This window comes from Agelaius phoeniceus, chromosome 3 (assembly GCF_051311805.1).
Source record: "Agelaius phoeniceus isolate bAgePho1 chromosome 3, bAgePho1.hap1, whole genome shotgun sequence".
In the NCBI taxonomy this organism is placed as follows: domain Eukaryota; kingdom Metazoa; phylum Chordata; class Aves; order Passeriformes; family Icteridae; genus Agelaius; species Agelaius phoeniceus.
The window spans coordinates 36,934,540-36,952,253 of NC_135267.1; the positions used below are offsets into that span (position 1 = coordinate 36,934,540).

General features: G+C 36.5%; 1 protein-coding gene across 2 annotated transcripts in view; it reads right to left on the bottom strand.

The window, feature by feature from the left end:
- Positions 1-560: 560 nt before the first annotated feature.
- Positions 561-17,714, bottom strand: part of NOL10 (nucleolar protein 10) — a 53,010-nt gene continuing 35,856 nt past the window's right edge. The window contains exons 14-22 of one of the 2 annotated variants that reach the window (XR_013181299.1): positions 17,426-17,552; positions 16,371-16,450; positions 16,099-16,197; positions 15,412-15,501; positions 13,524-13,697; positions 12,894-13,141; positions 7,742-7,844; positions 4,170-4,662; positions 561-1,790 (exon numbers count right to left, since the gene is read on the bottom strand). Coding sequence is in view for 1 of the 2 variants with exons in the window: in XM_054630192.2 (XP_054486167.2) it covers positions 4,543-4,662; positions 7,742-7,844; positions 12,894-13,141; positions 13,524-13,697; positions 15,412-15,501; positions 16,099-16,197; positions 16,371-16,450; positions 17,426-17,552 (1,041 nt within the window). In the remaining variant the exon portion in view is untranslated. Of the gene's footprint in view, positions 4,663-7,741; positions 7,845-12,893; positions 13,142-13,523; positions 13,698-15,411; positions 15,502-16,098; positions 16,198-16,370; positions 16,451-17,425; positions 17,553-17,714 lie in introns of both variants that reach the window. The other variant, XM_054630192.2, reaches the window with a different exon arrangement.

Genomic DNA, 17,714 nt, shown 5'->3' on the forward strand with positions numbered 1-17,714 from the left:
CCTGGAGACAGAAGGGTTTGGGTGATTTTAGATCCCCTTGCTCTAGCTAAAGGAAGCCTTCAAGAGAGCTGCAGAGAGACTTTGCACATGGGCATGTACTGAGTGTAGAGATAGGACAAGGGAGAATGGCCTTAAACTGAAAGGGGGTGGGTTTAGGTTAGATATTAGGAAGAAATTCTTTACTGTGAGGGTGGTGAGGCACTGGCACAGGTTGCCCAGAGCATATGTGGACTCCCCACCCCTGGCACTGCTCAGGGCAAGGCTGGATAGGGCTCTGAGCAACTTGGTTTGGTGGAAAGTGTCCCTGCCCATGGCAGGGGGCTTGGAACGAGATCATCTTTAAGGTCCCTTCCACCCCAAATGAAACAATGATTCTATGACCTAGAGATCCTTTAAAATTCAGGAATTCCTTTTCTTCCAGTTGTGTAAACTATAAGTGGTGCTAAATCTTATTATTTTCTGCAGGTTTTACTATAAATTGTTCATTTTGGTGACAGAACTATTTCATTTTCAACACAAAGAGCCAGTTGTTGAGTAAAATGGGCTTTGAAATGCAGAGATAATGATCAAGAGGTAAAATTTATTAATAGATTTATGTGCTTTCATTCAGTTTAAAATCCCCATACTTCTCAAGATCAGACAAAATATATTAGCTATGGACACATGCCAAAAGAAGTACTTAATCTTTAAGAAAGAGATAAAAAGATAAAACTAGTGAGTGATTCAGTGGAAGGATGAGACAAAGGGGAAAAATTACTCCAGTCAATTAATGATACACGTTTCCTCCTTATGCCCTACAACATTCATAGAGTAATCAGGCTGGAGAGGTCCTCTAAAGTTCATTAAACCATTCTTCTTCCTCAGGGAAGGTTCCACTACACCTGAAGGTACACAGACATCTATACCTGCAGATGTTTAATCCAACATCACAAGTCTTTTTGTGGCCATTGCACAACCTCCCCAGGCAAGGAGCTGCACTGCTTCACTGTATTCCTGCATCTGCATCTGCTTTCTTCCTCGAATTAAATTATATTTCCCATTTTCAAACCTGGAAACATGAACAACACAAATTTAAAAGGCTGCTGCAAAACAAGATGGAGTAATCTGAAAACTATTTCATTCTCTCTCACAACTCTCCCTGAAGCCTGACAATCTCAAACCTGCTTTAAACTCCACACATAAACCCCACGAGTACAAAAATGTGCATATACCTTTTACACACACTTGCTATGTATGCAGGGTAATATTTTAAAATCAAGTTTCTTTAGTTCAGATATTAAAAACAAGCAGTGTGGGGTACAGTAAATTTTTTTCAGTTTTGTTTAAATTGGTAGATGCTCTTCATTTCAGACAATATACCAGCTACAAGAACACAGAATGATTCTTGGCTTGGTAACACAATTTTGGAAATAACATTAGATAATTAGTTTTGGTTCAATGGTTGTTGAATTAGTAATAGCCTAACTGATATAAATCATACTACCTGTGGAATAAAAAAGTACTGAAGTACAGATGAGACATCAGACGTAGGTCATTCCTTTATCTCACCAGCATTTCAATCACATTTAACCACTATCTGTACATTTATTTACAGTGAGTTTTTAACACTGATTCTCACCACTGAGTTCTCACATGTATGAAACAATCATACATGGTTTTCCATGAGGCTACAACATCTGATTACACTTTACCTTAAGAGTATGAACCTTAAATGTCATTGTCATGAACCTTAAAGGATCCCACAAGCGGCTCAGCTTCTAGGAAATGCAATTCTGGATAAAGACTGATTCCTGCAGTACGAAAAATGAAGTAACTGTGGACTGAAAAGCTGGCTGACACTTAAAAAATGCCTTCTTTGGTTGCATGATGAAGTTAATTCATTTGCAATGATGCTGCATTAATGCACCAGCTTCTACTGAAACTTTTAATCTTCCCCAGAGAGCTGCTCAAGAACAACTTTAACAGGTAATCTGCTTAAACAATCTCAGCAATCTAAACATGTGTCATGCCAGGTGCCTATGTGAACAGTGATGTGGATTGAGAACTGGCTGAATGGCAGATCCCAGAGGGTCATAAGCAGTGGCACAAGGTCTAGTTGGAGGCCTGTCACTAGTGGTGTCCCCCAAGGTTTAATATTGTTTAACTTATTAATCAATGGCTTGGATGAAGGGGCAGAAGCCTCCTCAGCAAGTTCCCAGCTGACACAAAGCTGGGAGGAGCAGCCAATACCCCAGAGGGCTCTGCAGCCCTTCAGAAGAACCTCAATGGGTTTGAGAGTGGGGCAGAGAGGAACAGTTTCAAATGTAACAAAGGCAAATGCAGGGCCCTGCACCTGGGCAGGAATAACCCTGGGTACCAGCACAGGCTGGGGCTGGCCTGCTGGGAAGCAGCTCTGTGGAGAAGGACCTGGGGGACAACAAGCTGTCCATGAGCTTATTGTGCTCATGTCCATGAGCTTATTGTGCCCTTGTGGCCAAGAAGGACAAAGGTGTCCTGGGAGTGCTTTAGGAAGATCATTGCCAGCAGGTCAAAGGAGGTGTTTAAAGTGTATCCCAACTTCCTCTGAGGTGAAATAAACAGCATGCTAAGGGCAGTTTACATGTGCCTTCCATCTAATAGTACAAAGCACACTCCTTTAATCATAGAGGCTTCAACCTAAATACATGATCAATACTATCACAATACTTACATTATGAATGTAAGTGCATGAAAAGCAAAACACTGGCTTAAACCAGTCCATCAGAAGAATCTCAAAACACAAGAAATAAAGTCATTTTAAGCTGAAAGTTAACCATTTCAAACTCAGTGCATTACCACCCTGCAGATCAACCACATTTAGTTTTTTACTGCCCTTGACAGCCCACAAAATCATTGTAAAATACAGATGCCTTCAACCATAAATGCAGTTCTAGATCAGTATAATGGGATTTAGACCCACCATGAGAAGGAGCAAACTCTGCCAAATTCCTGCTCTTAAAATGCCAGTTCTGTCCACTCAGTCCCCAACTCTCCCTTGTATCAACCACGATAGAGGCCAGTTTCCACTGTTAAGCTTTCCACATTCCTACAGCCCTGTGTATGATGTAAGCACACCCAAATTGCACACAGATAGTTTCTAAGAGATAACATAATGCTCCAGGGGGAAGATGCAAAAATAAAAAGCATGAGAAACTTATGGACAATGCAGAAATTTGACAGCTAGAGGTAAAAAACTAGGTATTGAGAGACTCATCATTTAGTTGAATGCAAGGGCAGAGGTGATGAATACAATGTAAGTTTTTAAAGATGAAAACATCAGGCGAAAAGTGCCTTTGTAAACTAAAGGCAGCAACATAATTAAAACCATGAATTAAAGCAGGTAAAATTAAGTCAGAGAGGAAAAAAAATTATCCATGTGGCTAACTTTTCTACCATCTAACAACAAACAAACAAAAAAATCAGGCTATGAGAAACCAAGGCTTTTAACTGAAGTAATTGCAAATATTCTATAAATACCGTCCAAGAAACCTGACCAGATTAATACCTCTCTGGTTTATAAAACAAAATACTTAAGAACCTATGAGTCTCAAAAAGATTTACAGTTACAGGGAGATTCACTGATTTTAGCTGAACCAAAGTTCAGGTTTTTTTATCTAGCAAAAAGGTAATTTATAAGGCTTTTAAAAAGCAATAAAAAGGTTCCTTTAGGATCAAAGGTAAAACCTAATTTATTTGCTAAATAATGACCTACTTAGGTTCAAGGGTTTTTTAAAGTTATTTAACTAAACTCTTTTTTTGAAGCACAGGAGACTACTGGCATGGTCTTAAAGTGCTTGTTATATGAACATAAACCACTTGATCTATGTTGAAACATGGCTGGCTTTCCAAAACAGAAACATCAGGATCAGGTTTTGTACTTAGAAATTCTAAGTTAATAGGACTACCCTTCTGAGCTTCCTCTTTGTACAGTGGTGTGGCAAGAGAGGTTTCCTTACAGAATGAATCAGAGGAACCTAAATCAGGCATTCTCAATTGTCCCAACAACCATTTGTACCATTTGCTACTAAAAGCAACCCAAGAATATAAAGCCAAAGTCAGTTTTTGAAAAATACAACTGTGTGTCATCCTTCAAGAATCAGAAAAATTTGTTGTGTCCTTGTAAAGATAAGCTTTTAGACAAAACAACTTACCTTTGATCCTTTATCTAAGCAGTCACAAAGATTTCAGAAACCAAAACTCACAGCTCTTAAGTTAAATAAAAGACAGGCAGCCTTGTTGTATACACAAATTCTTATATAGAAAACATCCAGGGTTACACAATAACCAATTGCTGGTGATTTCTGAACAAATACAGTTCAAAATGGACCACATTCATAGCATCCTTTGGTCAGTACTTTAACTTACATGAACTTTTCAATAATTAACACAAGGCTTAGGAGGTTCTGGTTTTGTGTTTACCAATGAATCAAAATACAAATCCATTGGTACTGTGTCCCAATTCGAAAAAGCCCCTTTTTCAAATGAAAATGAGGTAAAAGGTTTCTTAAAAAAGCCCAACATAAATCAATGAAATAGTCGTCCTCTTCCACGTCTGCTCTTGAGATGACTGGCAGAGCGCCGGAGGGTTTTCCTCTCCTGACGATGTCGTTTCTCAGCTTCCTGCTGTTTCCTTTGCTGCTCTGACTGGAATATTAAAACAAAAATAGACTCAGGTTCCTGTAAATTTATACATCACCTCATTGTCCTACATCACCCTAATTGTCCCAGTATCAATATATCAAGTCAGAATTCCATTAAGTTAATCTGGAAATGTTACAGTTAGTTGCCTCACGCTATCTTGTGTCAGATGTAACTGTTAATTCTAGATATCCCTTAGGCATTATCATTACAAGCTTTTCAAAGCAAATGTTTAACAAAAAGATATAAAAAAAACAGTGAATCATGTATTTCAGATAAAAAAACCAATGCTTAACAATACACTCCATAATTTATGTTTAAATACCCTTAAGAACATTGATCCAAATTTGTGGTTACTTAGTATCTACTTTGGTTAACTAGTGTTTTTAAGTGTAATCACAGAATCACAAAATAGAATAAGCTGAGTTGGAAGGGACTCACAAGTATCACTGAAACCAACCCATGGCCCTACAGGAATCTCCCTGGCCAGAACCACACTATGTGCCCAAGAGTATTGTCCAAATGCTTCTTGAAATCTGTCAGGCTTAATATTGCACAATTTAATTTTAAAAAGACAGAACAATTAGTTAAATTTGCTGAAGCATACATGTTTCCTAAAACATGTTCTTAGGAGTTCTTGAAAGTGTTTGATAGACTGTATGCAATTCTAGAAGGACTTTCTACATAAAAGTAATTCTAAATCTCTGCTCCTGTGGCACATGATCTAGTAATGTTTCTTCCCTTAATTAAAAACATGCTGGAAAATATTCTGATGTACCATGTAGATGAAATGGTTCTTAGAGCCACAGACTATTATTTTCTTTGGAAGACTAAAGCTTGTCTTTCAACTGTGCAGAAACTGTAACTAGCAGACGAACTAGCCAAGCTCAGGAAACTGTCCATGTCAAAAAGTACTTCAGCAATTTGAGCAATTTCAAGCAGCCCAGGATTAACTGCACTGAGAGTGTGACAGAATTACCACTGTGGATGCAGCTGCATCCCCACTGCACCTCATTCTGTAACCAGCATCATTCACATCAGCTTATCTCCCCCAGTCTCCCATTCACACACCACCTAAAGTGAGCTAGAGGTTTGCTTGCATGGACAGCATGTTGGCTAAGGTGAGATACAAACCAGTTTAACAAATACAGCAATCAACCCATACTGGTATCAAGGCAGAAAAAGCTACTGGTTTTTAGACTTTGATGAAATTTATGAATTTCCATTTTCACTGCAAGTAGAGCAACAAGAAACCCGCTATTTGAAAATACAGGTAGTTTCTCCCTGTCTCCAGACCTCTTCTGAAAGAGTCTTGATGAATCTTGCTTAAGTTCATGTTGACAGCTACTCATAGTGTACTGAAACTGAATGACCTTGATCTGCATCAGAAATTTTAAGGTTTGGGGTTTTTAAAGGTCTTCCATACTGTCCCAGCAGTGTAAGTACTTTGGTATTTTAGAAATCACACTATTTTGTTAGATCTATTTGCTATTGATATTGAAAAATAAGCTGCCACACTGCAGGAACCATATTCCAATTCCCTAAAAACTAAACTGTGAAATATCAATGACAAATAGTTCCATCACTGGATGTGTCACTGGTAGCTGGGCATCAGGGGGCTGCCAACACACCACACCTGCAGAAGCCAAATTCAGCCTCAGTTCCACTGACTTAGGAGTTGAAGTGACACTGACTCCATGGAAGGACAATTCTCTCCCCTACTAAATCTTTCCACCTACTCCTAAATACACCTGCCCTTTGAGGAAAGGGCATCACAAAGCAGAAGCTGACATTTCAAGTGACATTAAAATCCCTTTTATGTCTTGTTAATTCTAACTCTTCATCCTCTGAAAAGGAGTGCCAAGACTGCACAGCGTGACTTCCTCCTAGCTCTCCCTGTCTCATTCCTTAGGACTTCAGAAGATATACACAGAGTCTGTTTATTTAAGAGAAGACTTGTTAAGTCTTACTTTGCTATTCTTTTAATAGGAGAAAATATCTTCACTGTAGATGCACTATTTTTCTTTAAATTAGATTTTTAGAAATCATTTTAATGCAGATGATGACTATGTACATATTTCAATAAAGCAGTATCAGTAAAAAGTCAGGAAAAGAAAATCCATACATGTTAGAAGCACTATAATTGAAGAAAACCCTCAAAGCTGTATCTTATCTGATGGAATCAAGTAAATTTGGCATTCTGAACCACTGCTGTCTTCTTCCTGCAAGGTCTGTCTACTTTGCTCTCAAATCTTTGTCAGTAAAAGGTGACAGTGTGCACCACCAACTGCAAGAAACCTTGTGGCTTTGCACTTTCTAAGTTGAAGCTACTGTAAAAAAGATCTTCTTTGAAGCCCTGCAAAGCCCATTTAATGAGCTACAAGACACCAGCAGTTAGAGTTGGTAAAACTGCCAGAAAGGTTACCCTACAAGGCCCTGCAGAGGAATCTGCAACTTATTCCACAGTCACCACATTTTAAATTCCAGCAATATAGGAATCAAAAATAGATGAAAAAGGACATCTTCAAACAGATAATAATCACCTACACACTCCATACGGAATTTGACAACCGGTATAGGACCAGAGCTTATTCCTGTGACCTGTGTTACATTAGGTCAATAATAAAGGTGGTTTAGAGCTCTGCTTCCATCATGCTGAGACCTTTCAACATGCTGAACCAAGAGAAAGCCTAAACTGCAGCACCCTAAGTTGAATTTGGATCTGCAGACTGAGATCTGATCGGTGCTGGCACTGAAGTTAGGCAAGGCCACAAACTTCTGGTGGTACCTCTGCAAATAAACTATTAAAAGATGCAAGCCATTATTTTCCACCAGAACATAAGATTTTATGAGTGCTGCCTGAGTTATACAGGATAAACACAGAGTACTACGGGAGGCTTTCATTTTCTTGGCAAGAACCTGAAGAGTTGGCAGCTTATAAAGAAATGAAGAGGGACATTTGCTTGATGGTTTCCTGTTCTTTCATGCAAAAACTAAAGTTACTTGTGCATTGTCTTAAAAATTACATATATATATATATATATATACACACACATACATACATATACACACACATATAGCTCACCTTCTTTAATTTGAATGTTGCCTGTTTGCTGCCTACTGTGGTATCAGACACATTGAGTGTGCCAAGTTTTTCTTCAAGCTTTAAACGGTCTTCAAGAGTTTTCCTGCAGAGAAAAACTAACATTAGTCCCTATTTTTGCCATCTTTTTACTTATCTTTTAAATAAAAGATAATGCAGTCAAAATTAATCTCAATTTCTCTGAAACCCTGAAATGTCATAACTAAAAAAATAAACATTCAGGAAACAGAAAGAAAGATAAATTCAAATCATTCTCTCCAGACACTGCTTTCAGTAGAAAAACTTTTAAAATTTATGTAAAGTTTATTGTTTTTGCTGCTAAAAATTATCATGATTCTAGTTGAGAAAGAAACCACACCCTTCTATTGCTATAGTTTTCTCTAAAATATCCAGTAAAGTTGGTGATATTAAACTGCACAAATAAAAAAAGTAATGCTAGATATATTCAGTTTTCTTGAAATCTTATAATTTCTGCATTGGAAACACTTTTGAGGGAAGGAAGTAATCTTGACTATACACCTGAACAAATTAATCTCCAAACAAAATCACTTTACTATTTAATCCAAGCACAAATGACTGTTTGGACACTGTGCCCACAACAGTCTAAGTAGTTTACTGAATAAAAGAACAATATAAACAGGAGAATGTGATAAAGACAGACCCTGGACCTAGACAGGAGCTCCACAGAAGCATATGCCTTCAAGCCCAGCGCTTATCACTGAGTTTCTGTAAGCAAACTGGTGTAGAGTCTCTCCCTCAGGCACCAAACTCCAGCATTTCTGTGGCCAAGGGGGTAGGTGCTGTGGACAAAACTGACAATTTTCAGCTCTCCTCCACTGAAGTTAATGCCCTGCAAAAGCAAGCCACATGGATGTGCCCCAGTGGCTCCAGGTTGTGAGCTGGTATTTAGTATCATGGTTGCCAACTTCAGTTAAGGTGGGCTGTAAACTGGAACAGCTGAGGAGTAGAAAAACACCTTGTTCCCACACAGCCTCCAGCTCAGGGGGAGGCAGGCAGCCAGGGACAGTGCTGCCTTCAGCCAGCCTCCCTAAAGACACCAGGGAGTCCTAACATGGCTCATCTTTCTCCTATAATGTAGGTCCTATCATTCAAGTAGCACCCTCTGAGAATATGACATGGCTTTTACGATCACACTCTCTGCATGTGCTTAGAAAACATTCCCTTTACTGTAAACAAAATTAGTTTCTGCAATTTGAGATTCTATTAGTGCCTCATTAGCTCTCTCTGAAGATGTCCAAGAGACCTTTTCTGTACAAATTTTAAAGCAGAAAAGAAATCATCATAAAAATAGAGATCATATATAAAAAACAGCAGCCACCAAAGTCAACGGCTTTTACTGTGTATGAAGAACTCATGGCTGTGGCCTATGCATGAAGTCTCTGAAGTCCACTCAATTTTGGTTAATGAGCCATTTTATGTAACAAAGACTTTTCAGAATAACAATGAAAAATTACTGTCAAGAACTACTTTATTTCTCATGACTAGGTACTTTGTATTTTTTTCTGTAGTATATTTTTCATTGAGTACATGTAAAAACTTGTTCCATCTGTGCGAATCGGAAAGACAAGCTAAGCCTTAGAGCTAACTGTGGCAGAAGATCAGTCACCAACATTGTGGTGGGATTTCTACATTCAAGTGAAGCCCCATTTTCTCCCCTTTGAAAGTGAACTGGAGAAATATGGCTACTACCCAGCAATTATTTAGCATGACTGCCTAGACACTGCTTCAGTCAGGAGAAAAATTAAAATGAGTAGGTACTAGCAACATGCTGTGGGGTTGTAATCTTACTGAAAAAAAACATAGGTTTGGCTCTATTTATCTGAAAATGTGCAGACCTCAAATGATAGTGAATTGTACATACTGATAAACAAACAACAGCTGGGTTCTTTGTTTTGGTTGGGTTTTTTTACATCTTCCTGAACAAATTAATTCAAGGGATACATTCACAGCATTATGGGAAGCGAATTCCCCTGCCCTAATGTAAAAACCAAACAAAAAATTACCCATGCAATTTTTTTTTCCTCATTATAAGAGGACAGTTTTTCAGGACATCTCCTGCTGTAAAACAGGAATATCTCTTTACCAATACTAAGGAATATCAACTATGATTTTGTTGGCTTTCTTGGCCACCTCTGAAGACACATGCATTAACTGTCATACTTTTTATAAAATATGACTACTATAGTTTTTGATTTTGAAATTTTTTAACTTTAGTAACATACTCTTTAAAGGGACATCAAGTGTATCAAAAAACATCTTAGCACACAGATAAAAATCCTTTCCTTTTATGGTTTCCTTTCAAGTTACTAGGTAGGAAACTTATGTTGTAGGGAAAGAAAGCAAGGATTTGCAGCTTTGTTGTACAAGCTTAAGAGTACAAAAGGGGAAAATTAAACATAGATGGATTTGAAACAAGGGGTTTTATAGAACCATGAGTAAATTTTGCAGCTTTCCTGGACAGAAAAATGTGTATGTAGACTGTTGGTCGAGAAAGAAATTTATAGTACGCATCACTGCTTTAAAAGTTGGGCTTGGAGCCGTGCTGAGTCAGGAATATGTCAAAAGAAACACCCAGTTTTATATAAGTCATAAACTGTTTCCTCAGGTAGAACATTATATGATTAGAGAGAAAAAGAACATCTAGCCATTAAATGCATAGTGAAGGTATTAAGGTACTTAATTATATTGGTCACAGACCATCATCCTGTAACTTGGATATATCAAATCAAAGACAAACATGCCAGCTTCACCAGATTGTACATGCCACTACAGTCTTTCCAGTTTTCAGTATCCTACTTCAATTAATTACTTTTATGCTGACTATTTATCACTGAATGAGGCCAGCACAAAACATATTTATTTTCTCCATAAAATTCTAATATGTAAAAATGCTTACTAACCAAACAAGTTAGCTCAACACAGGCTAAATCATTATGACTACAAAATGGTAACAGATATGCATTATATGAAACAGATATCAGCTGTTGATTTTTAAATTTCTTTTAAGAATTTGACGAACACCAAACTCCATACTGAGAACAATGCTTGGATGAACACAAAGGGGATCAGTGAGTATACAGCTAATTGTTTAGACAATGATAAAAAACCCCCATGTAAGTCAATTCAATGACAGCAACTCAGAAAACAAAGGAAGTGATGCTACCACATTCATTTTTTTGGTCATCCTGGTCTGTCCTCAAATTCCTCTCCTTTTTTTTCTTTTACATTTTACATAACAGGCTATCTGTGCATCTACCAGAGAGGATATCTCTTAGCAGCAAATCTTAAGACATTCTCCTTTCTTTACAAGCAGTCTGTTAAAAGTCTTTTGATGGTTTATGTCATCATAGATATTCCTTCCCCTACAGCACAGGTCCGTGGTACATGCTTTTGCTTTTCCTGGGGTGAAGAAATTATTTTTCTCCCTTAAAACCAGATAAAATTTGTGCAAAAGAACAGTATATGAGTAGTCTGCAGCCATACAGCCTTTTAATGAAATATTTCACTTGCACTGAGAATACAGTGCCATTTGACCAGTGTTTCAGGCTCCTTCCAAGTTACAGCTAATATGACTATAAACCTAATCACAATGTAAAATATTATTTTTAACCTATAATACTTTGCCAGAGTATCCAGAGTAGATTTTCTCCTGACAAAGAAGAAAAACTGACAAAATTAAAAAGTTGCTTCAGCGTCTGGAACAAAGGTAAAAAGAAAAATAATCAGAAGAAAGTTAATGGAAACATCTAAGGAAATTAAAAGTTCAGAATAAGTGGGCATATTCAATAAAAAGAAGAAAGAAAAATCCCTGTGTGAAATTACTTGCTGATAAAAACAGCTAAGGAAAACATGGCAATCAGTTTTGCTGAACTGCTATAAACCCCTTAGTTATAAAATACCACTATTTCTACTTAAAAGAGGTCTTACAGGTACAATATGGAAATCATAGACCATCTGACTACCATAGGAACACTGTCTTGCTAATACTTAAAAATCCATTTTACATGAGCATTCTAGTTAAAAGGTTGAATTTTTATCAAGTGTTTCTTTATGTGTCTCCTAAAAATTCCCATCATAAAACAACTAGATTGTAGAGTAGTCATTAGTGACGTAAAGAAACAGCCCCATTGTATTATTAACTATCTTTCCTTTGACTGTATAATTTCATTCTAAATAAAACCAAAATGTTTATTATGAGATCCATCTAGCCCAACAACCCATTTCCAACATCAGTCAAAATTCTGTTTTGCACCAGCTGTGCTGCAAGAACTTTGAAGCTACTGTCTTGAAAGGTTTAATGAGTGTCTGTGCTCCAAACAATAAAATTCTATTAAATCTCATCTTCTGAAGGGCTCAACTCACCTCTGAAAAAAACTAAATCAATGAGATTTGCAGCCACTGAGCACCTCAAAGCCAAGTCCTTTAATTAATATGCTCTTTCTTTAGTTTGAAATGCTTATCCATGTACCCATTATTTCAGATGATCACCAGTTTAAGGAAATGAAAGAACCAAACCAAACAAACTACACTTAACAAACACCCTCCCCTAGCCTGGCATTTTGTACTGCCAAACGAAAAAGAGAAATAGTAAGTCCTGACATTATAAGGACAGTGTAGATTTTGAAAATTTCTAGATGCCATAAAAATACCCGAACAATTTTTCTTTCACCATGTTGACCCATCTTGATCCTACTCCCAAAACAGTGACTACTCATGTAGCATTCTAAACCCTTTTGGACAGTCAGATTAAAAACATCCAGTCTGTTAACCTCATACTGACACTGGTGGAGAAATATAACCAGTCTCACAAGACATCACTGTTACCTGTGAGAACAGCACTTCACTAACACTGAGTACTGGATCCCCCAGTCTGACTCAGGAGTATCTTAATAATTTCATTTGTGTTATGTCTCTGTCCTACTTTAAATAGTGTATTTGTTTATCTATAAAACAAAGCATGCAATGACTATGTGACCTTAAGTTATACTCTTGGATCACCAAATGTAGCTTTACTAGCAAGTGCTTCTAAGCCAAAACACTGTGGGCCTGCACTGTAGGGAAATACTTAAGAATCATCCACCCCCACCTATTAAAATAGGAACATTAGTCTTACTTCATTAATTTTTGTTTTTTGGCAGAGTCTTTGAAGCTTCTGAATTCCTCTCCTTCTTTAATCTCAAAAAACTGAGGTTTTAGTAATGTTTGCTGATCCTCCTTGAGCCTTTCCTGCCGCTTTAGTTTTTCCTCTTGGCGTAAAAGCTTGCGCTGTTTCCTGACCTCTTCAACCCAGCCTTTTTCATCATCTGAACTCTCAGAACTTTCTGCATCACTTGCTTTTCCTTCTGGTTCTTCCTCCTCTTCCTGCAGACAAAAATAGTATAAAATAAGAAATCATCAACGAATTTTCTTTCCAAATCATTCCTGCAATTAGAGTATGTGACAGCTTTTACACAGATACAGCTGAAGAGAACTACAACTTTTGAACAAAAGCAGTAACAACAAATAAGCTGAAAATATATTACAAAGTTGTTACCATCTACATATTTTATGTTTTTCAAACCTGTATTTGTGCAAAAACAGTATTACATCTAAAAACTAGATTAAAATTATAAATGACAATTATTGTTGCTGATAAGACATTCTTGCATTGCCTCCATCTTTCTGGGGTGAAAAGTCTGAAAGCCTGAAACAGAGGAAAAGAAAACTCCATAGGCTTTCTTAATCCAAATGGAAAATATTTTACCTGTCCTTGTGCTTCCAGTTCTTCTAAGATCTTTAGCTTCCTCTTTCTTTTCTCACTTATTTTAGAAACAAGTGGGTTAAGTAGCCTAAATTCTTCACTCTGCTCATCCACCTGGAAATCTGGATTCTCAAACATGACCTTAAAACGATCATCTTTGAGAAGGCTGGGCAGATTCTGGAACAGGAGCAAAGCATGAGCAAGTTAGACAATTCTGAAACAGACATTAACAAAATACGTAACACTTTTTCTTAATTAAACAAAATTAATAACCAGCATATGAAATGCCAGTTGCTTTATCCTTCCAGGTCAAATAAAAATCAAGATTTATGCTTATTGTACTTTAACAAAGATTGTTTTAAGCTACCTGTAAGCAAGAGTTTTTTTAATACACAGTACAGACACTTTAAATACACAATTACTAATATTTTCAGATAAATGTTTCTCATACATTCAGCCAGCTAGTCTGGAGACATGTTGATATCTACTGACTAATCAGCAGTACCTGCAAGGCAAATATACTGCCTGATGGGGATGAGTCTACAACATGTAAAACAAATTATAAGGGTATGTATCTTTATGTAATGCTACTATTATTTTACTGTAAATACTTAAGAGGAAATGTTGTTATACATATTATAACACTTTTTCTTCACTACTTTCACACACAGAATGTAAAAGGCAGTTTAAATCATGTCAAAGTAAAATGAACTCAGTGTAAATTATGCTGCTGGTGACTTCAGAACAGTTCAAGCTTCTAATTCATCTTAGGAGAAGACCAGTTACTGTAATTTTAAAATCATTGCATACATAGCTTTTTAATACAAAATGTTAATTTTTTAACATTGCTCAACTTATACCAGCATATTAATCCCACCACTGCACTAGGTTTTCATTGTTATTGAAGAAAAGGAGGGTGGGACTAAGGATACAGAAAACAAGAATAAATTTCAAACACAAAACCAGTGCAAATGTGTAACTTTCAACCACAACAAAAATTAAATCCCAAAGCCTGAAATAAATTGCTTGTCATAGGACTCTAATACTGTTTCAAAAAAATAATGTCTATATACATTTTTATATACACTCAATTTAGTCCACTTAATAACACAATCTCTAGGTACTTCAAGACAAATTAGTCCCCATCTACTGAACTCTCATTTAAGTTACACCACCACCTATCTTTTTAGAAGTTCATCCTTCCTCTAACCTCAAGACATAAGATTTCATTATTTATCACATGCAGGCTAGTGTCTTCCTATCATGAATGCTATATTCCTGTAAGAATGAGGACCTATGAAGTGCTACCTATATAAAAGGTAGCACTTTTATATGGGTAGCACTATAAAAAGCCTCCCCTCCCACTAGATACTAAACATTTACCCATTTCTTCAATTAAAAACTTCTCATAGCAGAGTTATGGACTACTTTTAACATCCAGAAGAACTCCTGTTGCATAAAAGCAAACCATTTTGGTTATTCTACAAAATATATTTAACTGTATATACAAAAAAGGCAATTGTATCTTAAATTTTATAAATAACATCTATCCTGTCATGGTCACCACCAAAATACCAAAAACATATGCAACATCAGGTCTTGTTTGAACAGCTGTGGTGTTGAGGCTGCATTAACCAGCTTTTGGAGTTCTGTGAAACCCATATTACATTCACAGTGAGTATTTAATCATTTTTAGCATCAAGTTACTAAATGTTTTTTTTTTTGTGCTGCAGCTACAGTCAAATACACCTTAAAGCCACCTACCAGAATAAACAGAACCAATGGTATTTTGAATCTCTTTGGCCAAACAGCAACAACATAAAAAATTAATCCTGTAAGCATTGCTAGTTCTGTGCTCCCAGCCAGAGAATTCACCAAAACAAGAGCTCACCTTCTGTTTTCTTTTTTTACTAAACTGTTGCTCTTCTCCTTCTTCTTCAATCAGTTTGAGTGCAAGTTCTTTATTAACTTTTGGGAGTTTCTAAAAAGAGGAAAGCAATTAATAAATTAGCCTTTTACACATGCAACCTACATGCTTTACTTACAACTGTTTCAGAAAAGCTCCTTGACTGGTTCCAAATATCTCTAGGTACTAGTAAAGCAACTGCCCCTAGAGAAGATTAAAGAACTTGTATATTATTTTTAACTTCTAATGCATCAGCCTTAGAACCTTAAAAGCAACTCTTTCTCCTTCTGTGTTGAACAGATCCAATCTAGAAAGTTACTAGTTATAAACACAATACAATTTTCATGTATCTCTTTCCAGAGTATCATGTTTCAATGGCTTAAGTAATTTAATGACAGAAGTAGAAAATGCAAAGTTTTACCAGTGGATTATTTGCTGAAGTGGCAAATGAGATGAGACCTGCTCTTTTAGTTTGGTATCAGCCTTTCAAAATCCCACACATGGGAATTTTATGTTTTTATTCAACAAGTTCTATAAATTACTTTGTGTGTGCAATGATAAATGGATTCAACTCCTAAGTCACTACATCTCTAAGATTAAGATACACTTAGGAATATATTACTCTTTATGAATAGCTTTCCCCAAAGTATACCATTTATTTCTAGGATTTACCTTCAATTGAACTCTCTGTGCACGAGTTTCTTCTATCTTCTGCCTTATTTTCTCTCTTCTATATTCTTCATAGGCAAAGGGGTTGGCCATCATTTTTGCCTTTGAACAAACAAGAGGAAGTAAAAAGAAAGTACCATTAATACAGGACACAGTCTATTATCTGGATAGAAAAAAACTCCAGCCAAAACAAAAAACCACAAAAAGACGAAGAAAACCCACAGCACATTTATTTTACTGTTAAGAATAAAAATTGATAAGATTCAGCCAGTTACCTTATGATAAAGTCTTATGTCCATGAAGAAGCCATGCATATATGCTCTGAGCAATGATGATCCAATGAGATGAGCAAGGCCTAGGAAAAAAATTCCAGAGAATTTCAAAGAACTTTCACATATAAAGAACTTCTATTCCAAGACAGCCACTTCACTTCCTTAAGACAAACAAATGCTGCCAATGCAAAATATCAATCTAACGGTCACAATCATGACATCAAGACTAAGCAAAAGTGGGAATAAGAATTGTTTCAGCCAGCAAAAAAATTCAAGCTTCTTCAGAGCAACCAGATCCACTTTTCTTTTCATAATACACATTACTAAGTGCTTTTTAAAAATTCCCACATGCACTATGCTCTACAGAACTTCACAAAGAATTCCAGAGGATGATTTTTGGGAAGTCCATAGGTGTTTGATAATCCCTTTTTTAGTGTGATAGATTTTTCATTAAAGAATTTTGCCCTCTGTCAAACCCAACACTCACAGTCAGAGGTAAATTAAGTAAACTGGAGCAAAACATTGCAATCAAACCATGTAATGGACAGAAAAAGGACTAACTTCCTCAGGACAAGGTTGCTTACCTTCTCTGCTATATAATTTTCAGTATTTCAGTTTCTTGAAACTATTAGCCCTAGAATGATTTGCATTTTCTGAAAATTACTACATTCAAATAGGGTAGCCTTTGGCTGCAAGTTCCAAATTCTATTTCAGCACCTCAAAAATATTTTGACAACTAAACCAACTTTTCTTCCAATGCCTTCCATGTGGCATATGAAAGCACAACAGATTCCCAGATGTATTACACCAGCAAATATCAATCACCTTCTTGAGATAAAAATCTGAGAAACACAAGTGTCTTGTGTTATACTGGTTGGGAGTCAAAGAACTTAGAGCCATCAGTCTGGAATATTAATAACCAAGAAAACAAGAGAAAACTACTGTCAGTGAATTTCTAGCAGCCCTCATACATCACACTGAAATTACAAAAATCACATGTGTAATTGTTCAAAAACTGAACAAAGAAGTCAGCCAAAAAGTGTATATAACTGTTTTACCTAAATTTTCAAGGTCTTTTCTGGTAACAAATTTGTAATCATCATAAACAGTGCTTTCTGGATTCTCTTCCAGTTCTTCAGTCAAGTTGTCCAAGAAGGAACACCATTTTGGGGCAGGTCCTAAAACCTGTGGATATATGGAAAGTTATAACATTGCATTTTCGTACAGAAAGCCTACAGTTAGACTCTTGGCTACTATGCTACAAACAAATTAATCCCACAGCACTTAGGGAACACAAACCTACTGTTTGCATTACCAACAAAGAGTACTATAGATTATGTTTTATTT